The following is a 17,278-nucleotide window of genomic DNA, read 5'->3' on the forward strand; positions in this document are numbered from 1 at the left end:
GACTGTAGAGCAATTTGCCATGGGACTTACTTATTTCTCTTAACCCTTTTGAATGAACAAACACAAAAGATTTGTGCGATTGCGTTCAAGCGTCTATATATTTGCATAGCTCAGAGGTAACAGAATAGAAACTTGATTGTGTGGTTGTAAACTAGTTTAATTTTAGACAAATGTTTAGATTGGAAGCTGCTAAGTGTATCTACTTATATATGTTAAGAAATGAAGCTATGTGGTGTTACTAAAGAATGTTCCAAGTTCTGAAATAACCATATTTTCTTGCTTTAAACTTCTTTCCTCTCGTTTAGTCGACTGCATTCCAACAACCTGTATTGCGACTGCCACCTGGCCTGGCTTTCTGATTGGCTGCGCCAAAGGCCTCGGGTGGGCCTCTACACTCAGTGTATGGGCCCGTCCCACCTGAGGGGCCACAATGTAGCTGAGGTGCAAAAACGAGAATTTGTCTGCAGCGGTAAGGGAGAAAGAACCTTTACCTTGTTGTAGTATCGAACGCTGTGTGTAAGGAAACTGAAAAATGCACACTTTAAAGGTTTCCGTGTTGCTCACTAACATGTGCAGTTGTGCCCTAATCACTCTATGGAAATCCTCTGTTTTAGGGATGATAATAATATGTTCTAGACATTTGTGCATGGTTGGTAATTACTGATTACGCGTACCAAAGGTATGATGAAAGACTTTTCAGTTTTCACTCCAGGGGAAATATAGGAAATCCCTAGACTTTAGTTCTATTTGCTATTCATTATTTTCCCTTTAAGTAATCATTTATATTTACTTTTATGTTAACAATTGGAAATATGATTAATTAATCCTGGATCTCTGCTGGGAAAGTCAAAAAGTAACCTAACTATAGTTACAGAGTTACAAAATACTTTCCGTGTGTGTGTGTGTGTGTGCACGCATACACACACACACACACACACACACACACAACCACTCGTAGTTCAGTTCTACTTAAAAGAGATAAACTATGAGCTTTAGTAACAAAGCTTTGAAAACAGAAATAAGACATGGGCCATGTAAAAAATCAGTAGGTGACATTTACTTAGTTATTTCTATGTGCTTAAGTATCAGCCTAATAAGTATTTCACTTACGTTTACCTCATTGTACCTCCCCCATAAGAACTGTAGAGAAATGTAATATTATCGTTTTTAACCTTTTTTTTTTAATTTTTTCAATTACTGTTGACATTCAATATTATTTTATATTAGTTTCAGGTGTGTAGCATAGTGGTTAGACATTTTTATAATTTATGAAGTGATCCCCCAATAAGTCTAGTACCCACCTGGCACTATACATAGTTATTACCATATTATTGACTATATTCCCTGTGCTGTACTTTATATCCCCATGACTATTTTGTAACTATCAATTTGTACTTCTTAATCCCTTCCCCTTTTCCACCTAGCACCCCAACCCCCGCCCATCTGGCAACCCTCAAAATGTTCTCTGTATCTATGAGTCTGTTTCTATTTTGTTTATGTGTTTATTTTGTTCTTCAGGTTCCACATACAAGTGAAATCATATTTTCTTTATATTAGAGATTAAAATGCCAAGAAAAGGATGCAAAGCAATTTTGTCCAAGGTTATATAGTTGAGTCTGAGGAACTCAACCTAGGCAGTCTGATTCCTAGTCAATAGATAGACAGAGATGCATAGATAGATAGATAGATAGATAGATAGATAGATAGATAGATTTATAAAATTATATTTAAATTTTATACAAATATTATTTTTACATTATATATTAAGACATAATTTACTTGATAAATATAGGACTGATTCTGTTTCAGAACTGTGCATTCAAAATAAAATCAGACACATCTTTAAAATGTATATAATGCATCATAAGTAAACAGTTTCTTAGAAGATGTGCTAGTATAGGACTCTAAGTTATTTATCTTTTAGTCCATTTTATGTATTTTCCCACACTTTTTTAACCCACACAAAATTTTTTATAATGTCATTGGATGTTCTCCATAGGCCTGATTGCTTCTTAAAACATTACATAATGAAATGACTAATACTTTGTTACTAACCTCTTTTTTCTCTCTTCACTTTTGCCTCCCCATTTCCTAGATGAGGAAGAAGGCAAGTTCATGTTCCTTTTTTAGACCGAGATTATTTTTGTAACTTTTGAAAGCCGGTTGAGAGGGATTAGGTCAGGAACTAACCTGCAGCCTCTTCCTGGCGTATCACCACTGGGGCCCTTGCCCTGCAGATCAGACGGGGCGTCCCTGCTCTAGGGACCAAGTGTTTCCAGATGCCTGCTTGGTGCAGCACTGCTGACATTCTGTTGTTCCTCATTCGAACAGTAAAACCTCGTTTCAAAAGAGTTTTGTTTCTAGATAATGAGTAGTGAAATTCTATACCTGCGGGTAATTACTTATGCTAAAATTTTAGGCCATGTAAAGGCAAAAAAAGAAACATATCGATTAACAATTAAAGAATGACATGTTATGAATTATTCTAATAACTTCAAAGAAAATGGTAATTTTGAACCTATCCAGACATTAAACTTAGTGCGATCTAATTTTCCCCCACATTCACTGGCACATGATTACTTATTTACAACCAACGGTTATGTCTACCAAGAGGGACATTTTACTGTTATCTTTTTTATTTTTGAGATAAAGTTAGTTAAGCTACATAGGTTTGATAAAGACCACGCCATATTTAAACTTACTAGAAATGAAATATAGATTAGTCTGAAGTCGCTACCTTTTTTGGAACTCCAAAATTGTTTTGAATAGAATTCTGCTTTCTAATCTGAATGTAGCTGTTCTCGCGGTTATTTCAAGTCTTAAAAATTATCATCTTTCTAATTACTTTAAAAAATCTCATTTGATTCATCTGAATGTTGACCCTAAGATATAAATGCACGCTTCCTTAAAGATATTTTAGAAATACAGGACCATCGTTACATCAGGTATTTAGAGAAATGCATTTCTCTTCATTGACATGCTCTGTTATTTGGGATAAGCTAGTATGTTGCATAACTCCGAATTTCAGGAGGAAAACTGTAATTGCTGTTTGTGGTTTTTTTTAGGTCACCAGTCCTTCATGGCACCTTCCTGCAGCGTTCTGCACTGCCCAGCAGCTTGTACCTGTAGCAACAACATTGTAGATTGTCGTGGGAAAGGCCTCACTGAAATCCCCACAAACCTGCCAGAGACCATCACGGAAATGTATGTGTCCCTCTTCTCCCTCTCTCTCCCCAGTGACCCAAACCATGACATTCCTTCAGAGATTCTGGGTTTATCAAAGACAAATCAATTAGCTTAGACAAATGGCCCTTTCAGAGCGGTATTGACCCTTACTCTCTTTAATTAAATATCTTGTTGAGGTGGCGGGGATTTGTATTTTTTTTAGCACAGGTAGAATGAAAAGGAATACATTTTAAAGATACATAGGACTTTATTTTCCCTTGAGAAGGGGTTATTAGGCTATTTAGGAAAAATAAGAATGGCTGTACCGAGTTGGACCCTGTGGGTCTGTAGATCTGCCCCTGTCCACTTCTACGCTGGAGGAGACGAAATCAAAGAAGGACCCAGCTGAGGTGATAAATCACAGAAGTATGATAGCTAGGTGATAGCCTGCCTCCTCAGGAGCTCAGGTTTTAAAAGGCACTTTCAGTATTTTATTGGAATTGTTGTATAGTCTACTGCAAAGTATATAAGAGGATAATACTGTAAAGCCAAAATCCATGATATTTAAATTAGTGAGCATTTTAGCCTATGTGAGATAATGGTAAATCCATCAAAAGTTAAATTCTCTTGACAAAATATTTCATATAATTTTGTATGCAGCTCCCATGTGCATCTGTCCTTGCCAAACGTAGGTCATGTGAATAAAACAAGGTCATGTAATATGTGAAGTAAGCTTTAGGGAAAATCTTGACTTTAATATCCATTAGCTAGGAAAGCACCTCTTAACCACCACCCAACCTATTATATTATTGTGTTAGAAGCCAGTTCTCAATTTTAACTAAATAAACATCTTTGGGCATTTTTGGTTCAAATAGGAAAGTAAGACCTGCTTCTTAAGATAAGTCTACATCGTAGGCAGAAAAAAATTAAGTTATTTTTTAAAACTATTTATTTTTTATTTATTTATTTTTATTAAATTTATTAGGGTAACATTGGTTGATAACATTATATGTGTGATTAAAAAATACAGTGAAAGTTTAATAAAAATATTTATTACAGCAAAAGACACATTGCCATTAATCCCCCTCAAAGTACTCCCCATTGCTTCAAACACACTTTTCCCATCGTTCTTGCCACTTTCTGAAGCAGTTCTGGAAGTCCTCTTTCTTGACTGTCTTTAGTTGCACTGTCATGGTTGCTTTGATGTCCTGAATTGATTCAAAATGTTTACCTTTCATGGTCATGTTGACTTTGGGGAAGAGCCGGAAGTCGCACAGTGCCAGGTCCGGTGAATAAGCTAAATGAGGAAACATGGTAATGTTTTCATTTAACAGACATTGCCATACAGAAGCGGAGTATGACACACAGCCTTTCCATTGTGATCAAAACCTACATGAACGCTGCTGCTGAGTGCCATCCAAAGGCAAGGCAGGGATCTTCAATATGGGAACCAGCACGTTGAACCTTAGTAAAATGTGTGACAAGCTTCAACTTGTTTGGTGCAGTCAGTTGGGTGTGAGCTACAGTTGAGAGAAGGTGTGTTTTAAAGTGTGCCATAAATCGCCCTCCATCGTGACAACGCTCCGTGTCACATATCGCTTCTGGTATATGGCAATTTCTGTCAAATAAAAACAGCACAGCATGTCCTCATCCACCTTATTCACCGGACCTGGCACCATGTGACTTCTGGCTCTTTCCCCAAAGTCAAAATGATTCAGGACATGGAGGCAGCCATGACAGCGCAACTAAAGACACTCACGAAAGAGGACTTCCAGAACTGCTTCAGGAAGTGGCAAGAATGATGGGATAAGTGTATTCGAAGTGAGGGGGAGTATTTTGAAGGGAATTAATGACAATATGTCTTTTACTGTAATGATTTGTTTTTTTAAACATTCACTGTATTGTTTGATCACACCTCGTAAATTTCAGGTGCATAGCTTCATAATACAACTTCTGTGTACTCTCTTGTGTGTCCACCACCCAGAGTCTAGTCTGTTCCCGTTTTTCTTTTTTATTTTTGCCAATTAACTGCTCTAACTTACTTTATATGAGAATGACCTTAATTCACAGGACCCACTGACATTATTTTAAAGAATCTAATGTGTGCCTAAAAAGCGGGGAGGTGGGTGGAAGATGAGGGTAAAGGGATCAAATATATGGTGATGGAGGGAGAACTGACTCTGGGTAGTGAACATACAATGTGACATATAGATGATGTATTACAGAATTGTACACCTTAAATCTATGTAACTTTGCTAACAATTGTCACCCTGATAAACTTTAATTTAAAAAATAATGCACCTAGGGCTTTGCAGTATAAGACAGGATTCTCTGTAGGGACTCGAGAATCTGTGGCAATTTGGCACAGACATGGAATAATGTGTGCACATAATAATATTATTCTCATCAAATTTTTAATTGATGGAACACTGCCTTGCCCATAGAAGACATTCGAATGGATTTTTTAGCTGAACCTTGAAAGAAAAAGAATAATTGATTTGGGTGAGGCAGGTGACATTCCACAAAAGAGAAATAGCAAGAACCGAGGGCAGAGGTGGCAGTGAGCATTATGCCTTAGAGATTACACATTTGAGCCTAATCAGAGTATTAGGTGCATGTTGAGGCCTCATGGAAAATAATGTCTGAAACAATGCACCTCAATGTAATTATTGAAAGAGTTTCATCTTAGTCAGAAGATGTAATATACGATTAACTAGACATTAGAAAGACATTTTAAATTTTAAAACAGGGGAATAGTATAGTCACCTCTCCAGGCATGAGCATTTATTAAGTAAGCATGTACTCTATAAAGGCAGCATGAATTCTCTGGAGATTGTCCATCAAGTGACTAGCAAATTTGACGTGCGAATTAAAAGCAGGGAGCTACAAAGTAGTAACACGTTGCAAAAGAGGAACAAATAAAGTGGAAGCTTTTTATTATGGAGGGCGCAAAGTGGAGGGCAAGTTGCAGAGGTTAATTAGAGCTAAAAAGCTTTAGTTAGAACCGCAGGCCTCCCTATGGCTTACTACCTGAGACCACGGGCAAGTTACTTGTCTTCTATGAGACTGTCTCCTCATTTGAAACCAAGGGCTATTAATAATAGTTTGAAATGGAATGGTTCACACATGTAGAGCTTTATGTGCGTAGCATATAATAACCATTCAGTAACTGGTACCTCGATCCTCGAAGCCTTCATGTAGGAGGTAACGCGTGAGGTGTAGGTAGTGAATAGGAATGCAGAGATAGGAAAAGGCTTTCACATTCATAGAACGTCATAAGCATAGCCAATAAGAATGGAAATACAAGACATGACCAAACAGGAACTCAGTTTGGTGTTTGAAACCTGAGAAACTGCAAGAAAGTAAAGTTGAAAAGGTAGGTTGGAGACAATTCATGGAGAACCTTTAGTAGTATAAGGATCTTTGTCTTTACTCGGGATGCATTCGAATACAGGAGTTTTAACCTGAACCTTCAAAGAGAATTAATCTGAAAGCTGCGTGCTGGTAATTGACAGAAGGAGAGCATACCAGGTATGAGGCCTCTTAGGAAGCCGTTGTGTTGATCGAGAGGGGGCATCAGAAGAGCTGCAGCGAGTAAGAAGCAGGAGGAGTGATGATGTGGGAGCAGATATGACAGCTAGTAGGGAAGCAGAATTAATGGCATTTGAAATTTGATGAGATGAGGGACTAATGGAGAAAAATGAACTAAAGATGATGCCAGTGTTCCAAGTATGAGGGATGGGGAGACGGTGGTTATATCATTGCCAATAAGAGGCTGAGGAGCAGGACCACAACTGGGAAGGAAGAGAGTAGTGAGCGAAATCTGTGAAATACTGAAACACCGTGAGATATTGGGAGGTACTAAAATAATACAGACTTTAATAAATTGGAGCAAGACAAGGACTTGAGGCAAAGGTTTGGAGTAATTAATATTATGAAATACAAAGTTGATGGTTCAGCCCATAAATTGGCCAATGGAAGGGAAAGCGAGAGCAGACAAACCCAAGAGGACTAAATAAAAGCAGCAGAGAGTCGTCATGGCTGAGCGAGAAAGGGGCTTCTAGTCATATGATCTTCAGAGTCAGATATTCCAGCTGATGAACCAAGCAGATGTCTGAAAACAGGCCTTGGAATTTGACCAGTGTATTGTCCTTAGAGGAGTCAAGATAGAGTGATAGGTAAGTGAGCCACTTTCCAGAGCGTTAAGAAAGGGAGTACATGATGAATATTGGAAAGGGCCGATATGGAGCAGTTTGAAAAGTGTGTCTGAAAGGATTTTTTGAAAACGACAACTATCACTGTACAGGGCAGACTTGGATTTATTTGAAGATGTGGAGAGCTGCATCATTGGACAGTCAGGGAGAAGGAAAGCCAGGGGTTGGAGAGAGCTGAGCATGTGAGAGGCAGATGAGAAATGTGTGGGAATAAGACCAGCCTGGGCACAGGAGGGGATCGAGCAAATCATGATCTTGGGAAAGGAGAAGCAAATGCTATTGAGGGTTGACAGAAGGAGAAGAGTGAGTTGAAAACTAACCAACTGAAAGTAATATGAGGCATTTAAAATGGTTTATCTCATGCAGTTTAATTTATTTTTTACAGTAGAGCTTTTCTTCTATTTTGTATGCTCGATAGATTTTGTATAATGGTGGAATTTAGTAACATAAAAGTTATAGTAAGTAATATGCCCCATTGGGTTTGCCTATGTTGGGGAGGCGTTGTATCCAGTACAGCTACAATAAATTAAAGGTACAAGTAAAGATGAAAGCATATGTGAAGCTCAAGGTGAATTTTACTTCTCTCATTATTACATTACCAGCTTTATCAGTAGAGCATCTGGTAATACATCACGTTGATCTTCAACTCCCAACGAAATACCCCCTTTACCACTCATTACAGCGTCATCATTTACCAGCTTTGTAACATATCTTTTATTACTCTTATTTTTATTAGAATAAAGGACATCAGTAAGATTCATAAAGTGTGGAAATAAAGCTATGCAGCATCTTAATTTTTTTAATAGATTCCAGGTTTTGAAAACATGAACTGAAAATAATCAACTCCCTCCCTATTTCTCAAATAATTTTCAACCTGGATTTTATGATAAATTATCAGTAGAATTTCCCTATTGGAAGTTGTCAGACATTTCATTCAATAATGTTGAATTGATTTCCTACTGTGTGGTATGTCTTTATTCCTGCCACTGTTTCATAATATAATTCTGACAAAAAGAATGTATGTGCTTTATGTTGAGTGAACAACCGCTTATACATCCAGATAGAAAAACTTGACTTTGCCTTTTCTCTTTTTCTTTGTGCTTGCATCTATTGGGTTGTCAGAAAAATCATGACATGTTTTTTCTATGTTTTTCGTTGCAAAAATGTGTCATGACTTTTCCAACAACCCAATATAATTACATGTTTCCGGTTTTAAACAATCATTTCTTAAGATATAGGAGGGAAACATTCTTTTAAATTCAGAATTGGAATAATTTGGAAAAGGAGGAATAGGAAGAGACTAACATTTATGTAATACCTGCAATGCTGGATGCTATACACATATTACATCATTTGATCTTCTCATTGACCTTTGATGGTTGTTATTTATACAATTTAAATAAAATAGGAAAACAAGTGTGGAGTCCTATGTTACATAAAGGTTGGTGGTTTTCTCCAAGAGGCCTTGTCATCCCCTCCCCTGTGTAGATATGCCCTCCCCTGTGTAACTTAGGAATCTGATTTTGACTTCGCCTAATTATTACATTGTGTGTGTGTATGTGTGTGTGCACGCATTTGTTTGCCATCTGTCTTCCCTACTAAAGCAGAAGCTATGATACAGGCAGGAGCTGGTTCTGTTCTAATCTCCACTGAATACCTAGCCAGAAATCTAGCATCTGGCACATAGTAGGCATTTGTTAAATATAAGATAAATATTTATTGAATGAACGAATAATTTAAAAATTAAACATTTAGAGCAGATGTAGCTCTGAAAGGATGGAGCTGTATTAAACAAGATTAAAAAATAAAACCTGAAGGAGCCCTTCATTCTCTTTCTAGAAAACGAAATGGTGCCTTTAAAATGTAAAATCAGTAAGAGCAAAGTTAATGAGTAGAATGTTTAATGGACTGGGCTAAAACAGGGCTATGATACTGAAAATTCATGTGTTAAATTTCCCTGTTCTCTGTACTGGCTTGCATTCCACACTCTACATATGTCTGAGAGCTCCTTTTTCTCTGTTCGAGGCTGACCAACCCAGTATGTAATGGGCCCCCTTCTGCTTTAGATAGAATACTCAATTCAGTCTTCCTACAGATGTCTTAGACATCTTTCTCTAAGGTCCTATTTCCTCTGTAATAAAGACATTTACCTCAAATCCCTCACAGGCTGACAGCTTCATTTTGCTGGCAAAATGAGGCTCAAAACAGTTCAGAAATCTTGTAAAAAAAAAAAAGTTTTTCAATCGTAAAGTGGCTCAATTGGCCTGAATCTTAAATTTATTTGACTCCAAAGCCCATGTTCCTTCCTCAATTCAGCTGCCAAAGAAACGTAGACATGGCTTAGGTCATTGAGATCATGTAGAAGGGATCACTGAAAAAGTCAGAGAGTCTGACTGATAGAAAACCAGGACACAAGAAACTTTAACAAACTGACATATGAAGACAACATGGAAGGAGCACAGAGAAAGACAAGACCTTAAGGTATAGGGATCTTTGCAAAACTGAGAGCTGTTTCATATTACTTTACATCTAATACCTGCAATGTTAGACACTGTACACATACATCATTTGTCTTCTCATTGATGGGTATATTTATGCGATTTAAATAAAATAGGAAAACTAGTGTGGAGGCCCATGTTAGGTAAAGGTTGGTTTTCTCCAAGAGGCCTTGTTATCCTGAACATTTTCACTATAATGCAGTCTTTCCTACTGTCTCTTAAATATTCTAGTGTCTCCCAGATTTTGTCTGCATAGAACTTGCCATGGTTTAATTTGATATTTTGATGAATCCCAAGCTATCCTTTTAGACTGCAAGCTAACGAGGGCAGGGCCATGTCTGTTTTCTTCACTCTTTCTGCCCAGCATTTAGCATAATGCAGGTGGGAGAAGGATAGTGTTAAGGCAGGTATAGGGGTCTGGGGCACAACCACCCAGAGCATCTCCATGCCTCCATTCTTCATAGAAAAAAAAATATATATGTATGTATATGTATATATAGATATGGAGATATATACGACAAAGGCATATGGGCTAATGAAGACAGACGGGGAAACTAGAATGTGTAACATAAGGTGGAATTAGGTTTTAACAGAAGAAGCCATTGAGCCCCTGCAGCCTTCTCACCACTCCACTGCTTTGAACTCTGCGGGCTGAAACCTGGTTTTCCTCCAGACGGGATGCCTGAGGCAAGTCTGTCCATGATCCGCCTCTGGCAACAGAAGTGTTAATAGCAAATCGATCCTCTATATATCAAATCCTCAGAATTAATTTCTTAAATCACGTTTTAAGGTATAAAATTTCACATATGATGTGATGGATTGCTAGAAAGTAGACATTTAGTTCTCTTCAATCCAGTTATAGATTTTCTGTGGCGTATCACCTGTTCAAACCATTATACAGGAATTCCATAAATCACGGGGGATCGTTAGTAAGAACATAGGTTGTAACCGTTTAGAATGCCTCGTTCACGCTTATGTGCTGCTGCCTTTACTCTCAGTGGCCATTCTCAGGGCTCGGAAGCTGGCTTGAGAGAAGATGGTCCAGGATATTTTTAAATTATGGGAAGGGAAGGATGGTGGCAATGTTTCCAGAATGCTGAGTTGTGGTCTCAGTGTTTCCTAAGGTGCATTGGAAATTCTCAGAAATAATTCTTTTTATGGACGTGCTATTCAAGCAGGCAAAGGAAACTGGCTTTATTGCATAAACTCACTGGATGATTCTTACCCTGCCAGTAATAAAAAAAGCTCTTTCAAAGTGATTCCCAGTGATGGAGTTTGGGTATGAGGTTTGCAAGTACTTCTGTTCCTTTTGTTTCCTCTCGATCACTTGCATGCATAATTATAAAGAAGCGAAAGTAAGAATGATTCTTGGATGCTATACCTGATTACAACAACTTATGATACTGAATATAACTTTACAAATATATATTTTTCTCTTATTTTTTTGTTTAGACAAGCACTTTTCCCATTATGCTTAACCCTTTTTGCATGCTATTTCTGCATTTGCCCCATCCAAAATTTTGAACTCGTAATACTGTTAAGTTATACATACTCAACAAATATATACACACACACTATATGTATGATTGTATGTATGTATACATACATACACACACATATATGTGTGTATGTGCATATATATAAATTCCTTTTACCTTTTTCACATTTGCAACCTTCAAAATGTTTACACTGCAGAGAATTGAAGTTTCACACGAATAGATATTGTAAAAACTATATGATAAGTAATAAAATCCATGTACACAGGGAACACAGAGAAAGGAATCCCATGGATTGCCCGGCAGAGTCAAGGAATCTTCAGGAATGAGGATGTATTTTGCAGGCAGAGAAATCGGGGGCCCCTTAGACACAAGAAAGAACATGTGCAGAACTCCAGAAATGCGAGAGTATGTCTTTGAGAAATTACAACAGTCTTCAAATGCTAGAACCTAAAGCAGAAGGCTAGTCTTGAATAATCACGTGTCCCGATGACAATAAGATATAAGGAAAAATTCTGAGCAGGGTCGCAGCATGAGTAGATTTGTTAGTCAGAAAAATCACTCTAACGTGGAGTGGAGAGTGGTTTGGAGGTGAGGAGCCCACTGACAGTGTGACAGCAGCGGTGTCTCTAAGGCAGGCTGAGCAGCAGATAGCGCCGGGAGGTTATTCCAAGAAGTGACCTTGTGCTGTTGCGGAATTTCCCCAAAATCTTCTACAGGAAAAACACGGGTACCCATCAGATGTAAAATAAGACCTGTGTAGACTTTAACATAAAAATAAATACAGCTGGGGGCATAGTCAAAGTATTATTCATTCTCAGACTAATGAAATGATGATTTTTTAGGAATTAAGTTACAGATTTATGATTATATAATCAGTTGGAAAGATTAAGTTGAAAATTGATGTTCGAGTTCCACTAGCGATCACAGGGTTATCTAAACTTCAGGAGAAAAATAATGGATAACTTGGACAATAACAGTGCAGAGGTGGGGGAAGACGCAAATTGCTGTCCACTCACTGAGTAACGCTGTTAAACAAGTGATGTGTAAGCATAATTTGCATAATGGTTTTTAAACGAAGATTATTACCAAATGGAGGACTTCCTTCAGTGCCTGACTCATAGTAAGTGCCCACAAGGTTTTAGTTATTAATGAAATGAACAAAACAACAGAATTTATGTTTTTCTTTCTTGGGTTGCTGATGAAAAATCACATACGAGAATGTAGTGTTATTGACATTATGAATCTGTATTCTGACCCCCTGAAATCAGTGAGCCACGTGCCTGTAAATTTCCCTGGAAATCTAAGCTAGGTGATTGTGTGGATTGAGTGTATCTTTGCATTTGAATATGAACCCATATGAATGCATGCACAAAAATTTTAACACTCATTCAAAGGTCACTGCTTGAAATCTGAAGTCAATAGGAACACACACACACACACACACACACACACACACACACACACACACACTTTCGTCTTACTTCCAATGCTCAAAGACCAGCTGGAAACACAGTTATTTCTACTATGAAAACATCAATTGAATTTACACTCAGGTGAATGTATCCTGGAATGACATCACAAGAAATAAAATAAGATTAAGGAAATGAACAATTTTCAGGAATAAGTCACCCCAAGGAAGGGAGGGCTGATAATCTTAGTGTGGGCACAGTCCTCAGGCAGAAATGCTAGAGCTCTGTGAAAAGGATGTCCCTCTAGAGGCCAACCTTCCCTTAGCTGCTGCAGGTATTTTTAATTTTTTTTTAAACTTACCAAGCTCTGGAGACTGCAGTTATGTAACGGAAATAATATTCTGGTCTAAAATATAGCCCTGGGTCATTTTATGTGGGGACATAGGAAGGATTTCAGTGACATGCATTTACTATTAAAGCTACTATTAACGAGCCGGAAATCGAAAGTCCTTTCTTTTGAATTATGTAATAGGCAAGAAAATCCCTAACAACGTCAAAGGAATAGGGCTGCTTCCTCCTCTGCCAATGCTGGACTGACGTTACCTAGGATGAGACAGCTTGGCTACAATGGGCAGTCTAAGATGCAGAAGCTAGAGCCATTCCACAATGCCCCCACCCCCCTTCACCCCATTAAATCCATGCTCTATTCTCTGGCAGCTGTTTTTGCCATTTACATTAAAAGCAGATGGAGAAAATGCAGAGAACTGTCAGTTTTATTGCCGTGTATAATCAGCATCTGGGCTGTATGTTACAGATACAATCAGTCCAATCTCATACTTTAGTGGTGCTGTAAAAACTTTTTTGAGTTTCTAAGACAGTTTCCAAATTAGAGAAAATGCTAGATTTTAACAACTGTGTTGATCATGGAAATTGCAACCATATATATTTTTTTTCGGCCTCCATATGAATGATGTATCTGTTTAATATACAGTTATGGAGTTATCTGCAAATCTGTGCTGCTAATTTGTTTTAAAACGTGCCTTGGAACTTAGAGATGAAATCATGTATCAGATTTATTCACTTATATATTCTGTGTGTATATGTGTGTGTCACTAATCTGTGCTGTAGACATTTTATTATATAATGCTATATATATATATATATATATAATATGTGATTACACATATGCACATATACATTCCCATATTTTTATTCTTTCACCATTTTTTTGTGCAAGAAAAACATACCATATATATTTTTTTCTACATCTCATAACTTTTACCAAAGCGTTTATAGCAGGCTTGATTTTCCTCATTTTACAAGCAGAGAGTCTGACACACAGAGCATGCAAAGTAACTTTGAAAAGTCCAGAGAGCTAATCAGCAGCAGATGCAGAACTCAATCCAAGTCTATATCATCTCATACTTTTAATCACTAAACTATACCTTTTTATATTTATATACACACATATACAAAACATGGCACTGGGGAAGGGCTTTGGAGACAGAACAGACCAAAATTTAGGCAATTTGACTTAACCCCTTAGGGATATTTTGTTTGTTTTGATTTGATGTTCATTCAACAATAGCATATATGTTAAAGTATTACCAACATTCAATAAAAATGAACCAACATATGTGACATACATTATATATATATATATATATATATATATAGTCATTATATTTCTGCATGGATATATAAATATATATACATATCTACATATATTCAAAGTCAGACCATTATGTTCGCAAACTCATCCTAGAAAAAGTGCTACATACCTCATTGCTGAATATCACTATGGTCACCTTCGAAGTACTCCCTGTGGGAAGCTATGCACCAACGCCAGCGCCTAGTGCACTCTTCAAAGCAATTTAGAACTCTTTCTGGAATGGCCATTAGAGCTGTCGTCATATTACCCTTGATGTTCCGAATATCATCAAAATGTCTTCCTTTCAATATTTCCTTTATCTTAATGTAAAGAAAGAAGTAATCGGGGGCCAGATCAGGTGAACAGGGAGGGTGTTCCAATACAGTTATTTGTTTACTGGCTAAAAACTCCCTCACAGATGGTGCCGTGTGAGCTGGTGCATTGTCGTGATGCAAGAGCCAGGAACTGGCAAAAAGATCAGGTCGTCTAACTTTTTCACACAGTCTTTTCAGTACTTCCAAGTAGTAAACTTGCCTAACTGTTTGCCCAGTTGGTACAAATTCATAATGAATAATCCCTCTGATATCAAAAAAAGGTTAGCAACATTGTTGCACCAAGTTCGCGAACTTAATTGTCAGACCGTATGTGTGTGTGTGTGTGTGTGTGTGTGTGTGTGTGTGTGTGTGTGTGTAGATAGACAGATAGATAATTTTTTTTTAACCCCGGCAGGAAAATTGAGCTCATGCCAGGTATATTAGTAGAGGGATTTAATATAATGAATGAATTAAACAGTCATAGAAGGTGCCACAGAAATTAGAAAGCTGTGTCCCCACCACCACCACCACCCTGAAGCTTCAATGACCTAAGAAGAAAGTGATGTTATACTAAGTCAGGAGGTCACCTTAGCCAGAGCTGAAATAAAGAAAGAGAGGAGGCTGCTGTGAGGACATCCCCTGAGGCACAAAGGGGAGACTATCCTGGCTTCTCCCCTCTTCAACCTTCAGTCTCCACCAAGTGCCTGTCATTGACCAAGCTTCACAAAAGCCGGTTGGAAATTGAGCCTGGAATTTGTGGTTCAGGGTCAGCTCTCCGGGATACAGAGCAGAAGAGACGAGGGGAAGAGGATGGAAAATGTTTCGTAGGATGTTTCTATGGATAGAAATGAGGCTGAGAAGAAGTATTTGTTGTTTTCTTTTTTCTTTTTTATTAGTTTCAGGTGAACAAAACAATATAATAGACATTTACACCCCTCACAAAGTGATAACCCCCCTCCCCGATCTACTACCCCTCTGACATCGTATATAGCTGTTACAATTCCATTGACTCTATTCCCTATGCTGTACTCCACATCCTGTGACTGTATATATTAAATTATAGTTGAGAAGTAACATTTTTGATGGACTAAAATATTTAGCAAAACACTACTGAAGTGTGTTTCTTGGCGTCTTTCATAACTAGGTGGGTAAAATCTTGTCTTTCTCTGATAACAGAACCATAAAGTAGAAAAGGCCGGAAAGCGATTTTCAACTCTGATTTTAGGGCATCATTCAAATACTTCAGTTGTGTTTGAATTCACTTTGCTGCCCTGGTTTTCCCATGAAATATTCACATAATGGATCAACAGAGTCCAGTCTGACTGAAAATACCTATAACACTTATGGATTTAAAATTTAAGATTTTGCTTCATAAGAAACATCAAAATGTTCTGAGTGTGACAACTATTTTTTTCAACCTATAATACATTTTCTGTAGAGGATATAAAAGGTTTGTAAAATTTAATATTTAACCATAATTTCCTTTGTAGAAGAGTTATAGTCATCTGTAAAACATGTAACTTTATCTATTCGGTGTTACTACATATTTCTGTTACTGAAATTGAGGTTATGAAAATGTACTCCCAAATTAATTTCTTACAGGTGTTTTCTCTTTTATCCAGAGTCCAGACTTAATAGGTCTGTAATGCCTAAAAAAGGAGATTTTTTTGTTTTTGTAATTGCCTTGAATTTATTCCCAATCTTGCTCCATCGTTAGGGCGTAGCAGAATTTGTTTTCGTAGTTATTTTTGAGAAAAAAAGAAAATATTACTCATGAAGAGCATCAACTTTGCTTCTTGACATGAATCCTGGGCTTGAATTAAACGTACCTGAGAGCTCACGTTTCCATTTAAAAATTGGATTTTTTCATTGCAGACGTCTGGAACAGAACTCCATCAAGGTCATCCCTCCTGGAGCTTTCTCACCATATAAAAAACTTAGAAGAATGTGAGTGAATAATATTCTGGGATATATGTAATGTTTTCAATTATGCAGGTCCTAACCATGCAAAGACATCCATTTAAATATGAGTATTTAGGTGTTTGACAGCTTAACTATTAAGTGATACAACTATTCGATTGCTAGTTCTATAATGTAATGTTAATAGCTAAACTATGTAATATTTTAAAGTTCTCTGTAATTTAACATATTGATTGACACTATTGTGAATGTATGTGGTTAATATAGTACGCAGTCAAATCTTAGATGTTCTACTTTCAAAAATAAGAAGTGGCATCTTTTATAATAATTTAAGCAAACAGGCAATAATTGATTTAAAGGGCTGATTTTTTTTTAAATTTGGGATACTTCAGATGTTTTATGTTGTAAATTTTGTACAAGTATTGATAGGTGCAAAATCGACATGTAAAGGCAATAAATCGCTTTCTTCTGCAGTAAATCTCACTGACATTCTATTTAATTTAACCAAACCCTATTTCTAATCTTAGCGACCTGAGCAATAATCAGATCTCTGAACTAGCACCAGATGCTTTCCAGGGACTACGCTCTCTGAATTCACTGTAAGTATA

At 37.2% G+C, this 17,278-nt stretch overlaps 1 protein-coding gene across 14 annotated transcripts in view; it reads left to right on the forward strand.

Moving 5' to 3' along the window:
- Positions 1 to 17,278, forward strand: part of SLIT2 (slit guidance ligand 2) — a 345,645-nt gene that overhangs the window by 229,162 nt on the left and 99,205 nt on the right. For 9 of the 14 annotated variants that reach the window (XM_019654250.1, XM_019654252.1, XM_019654237.1 and 6 more), the window contains exons 8-12: positions 306 to 469; positions 2,096 to 2,107; positions 3,066 to 3,204; positions 16,626 to 16,697; positions 17,198 to 17,269. In XM_019654250.1, the coding sequence (XP_019509795.1) occupies positions 306 to 469; positions 2,096 to 2,107; positions 3,066 to 3,204; positions 16,626 to 16,697; positions 17,198 to 17,269 (459 nt within the window). The remainder of the gene's footprint in view (positions 1 to 305; positions 470 to 2,095; positions 2,108 to 3,065; positions 3,205 to 16,625; positions 16,698 to 17,197; positions 17,270 to 17,278) is intronic. The other 5 variants (XM_019654249.1, XM_019654251.1, XM_019654238.1 and 2 more) reach the window with 1 other exon arrangement.

This window comes from Hipposideros armiger, unplaced genomic scaffold (assembly GCF_001890085.2).
Source record: "Hipposideros armiger isolate ML-2016 unplaced genomic scaffold, ASM189008v1 scaffold_217, whole genome shotgun sequence".
NCBI classification, from domain to species: Eukaryota; Metazoa; Chordata; class Mammalia; order Chiroptera; family Hipposideridae; genus Hipposideros; species Hipposideros armiger.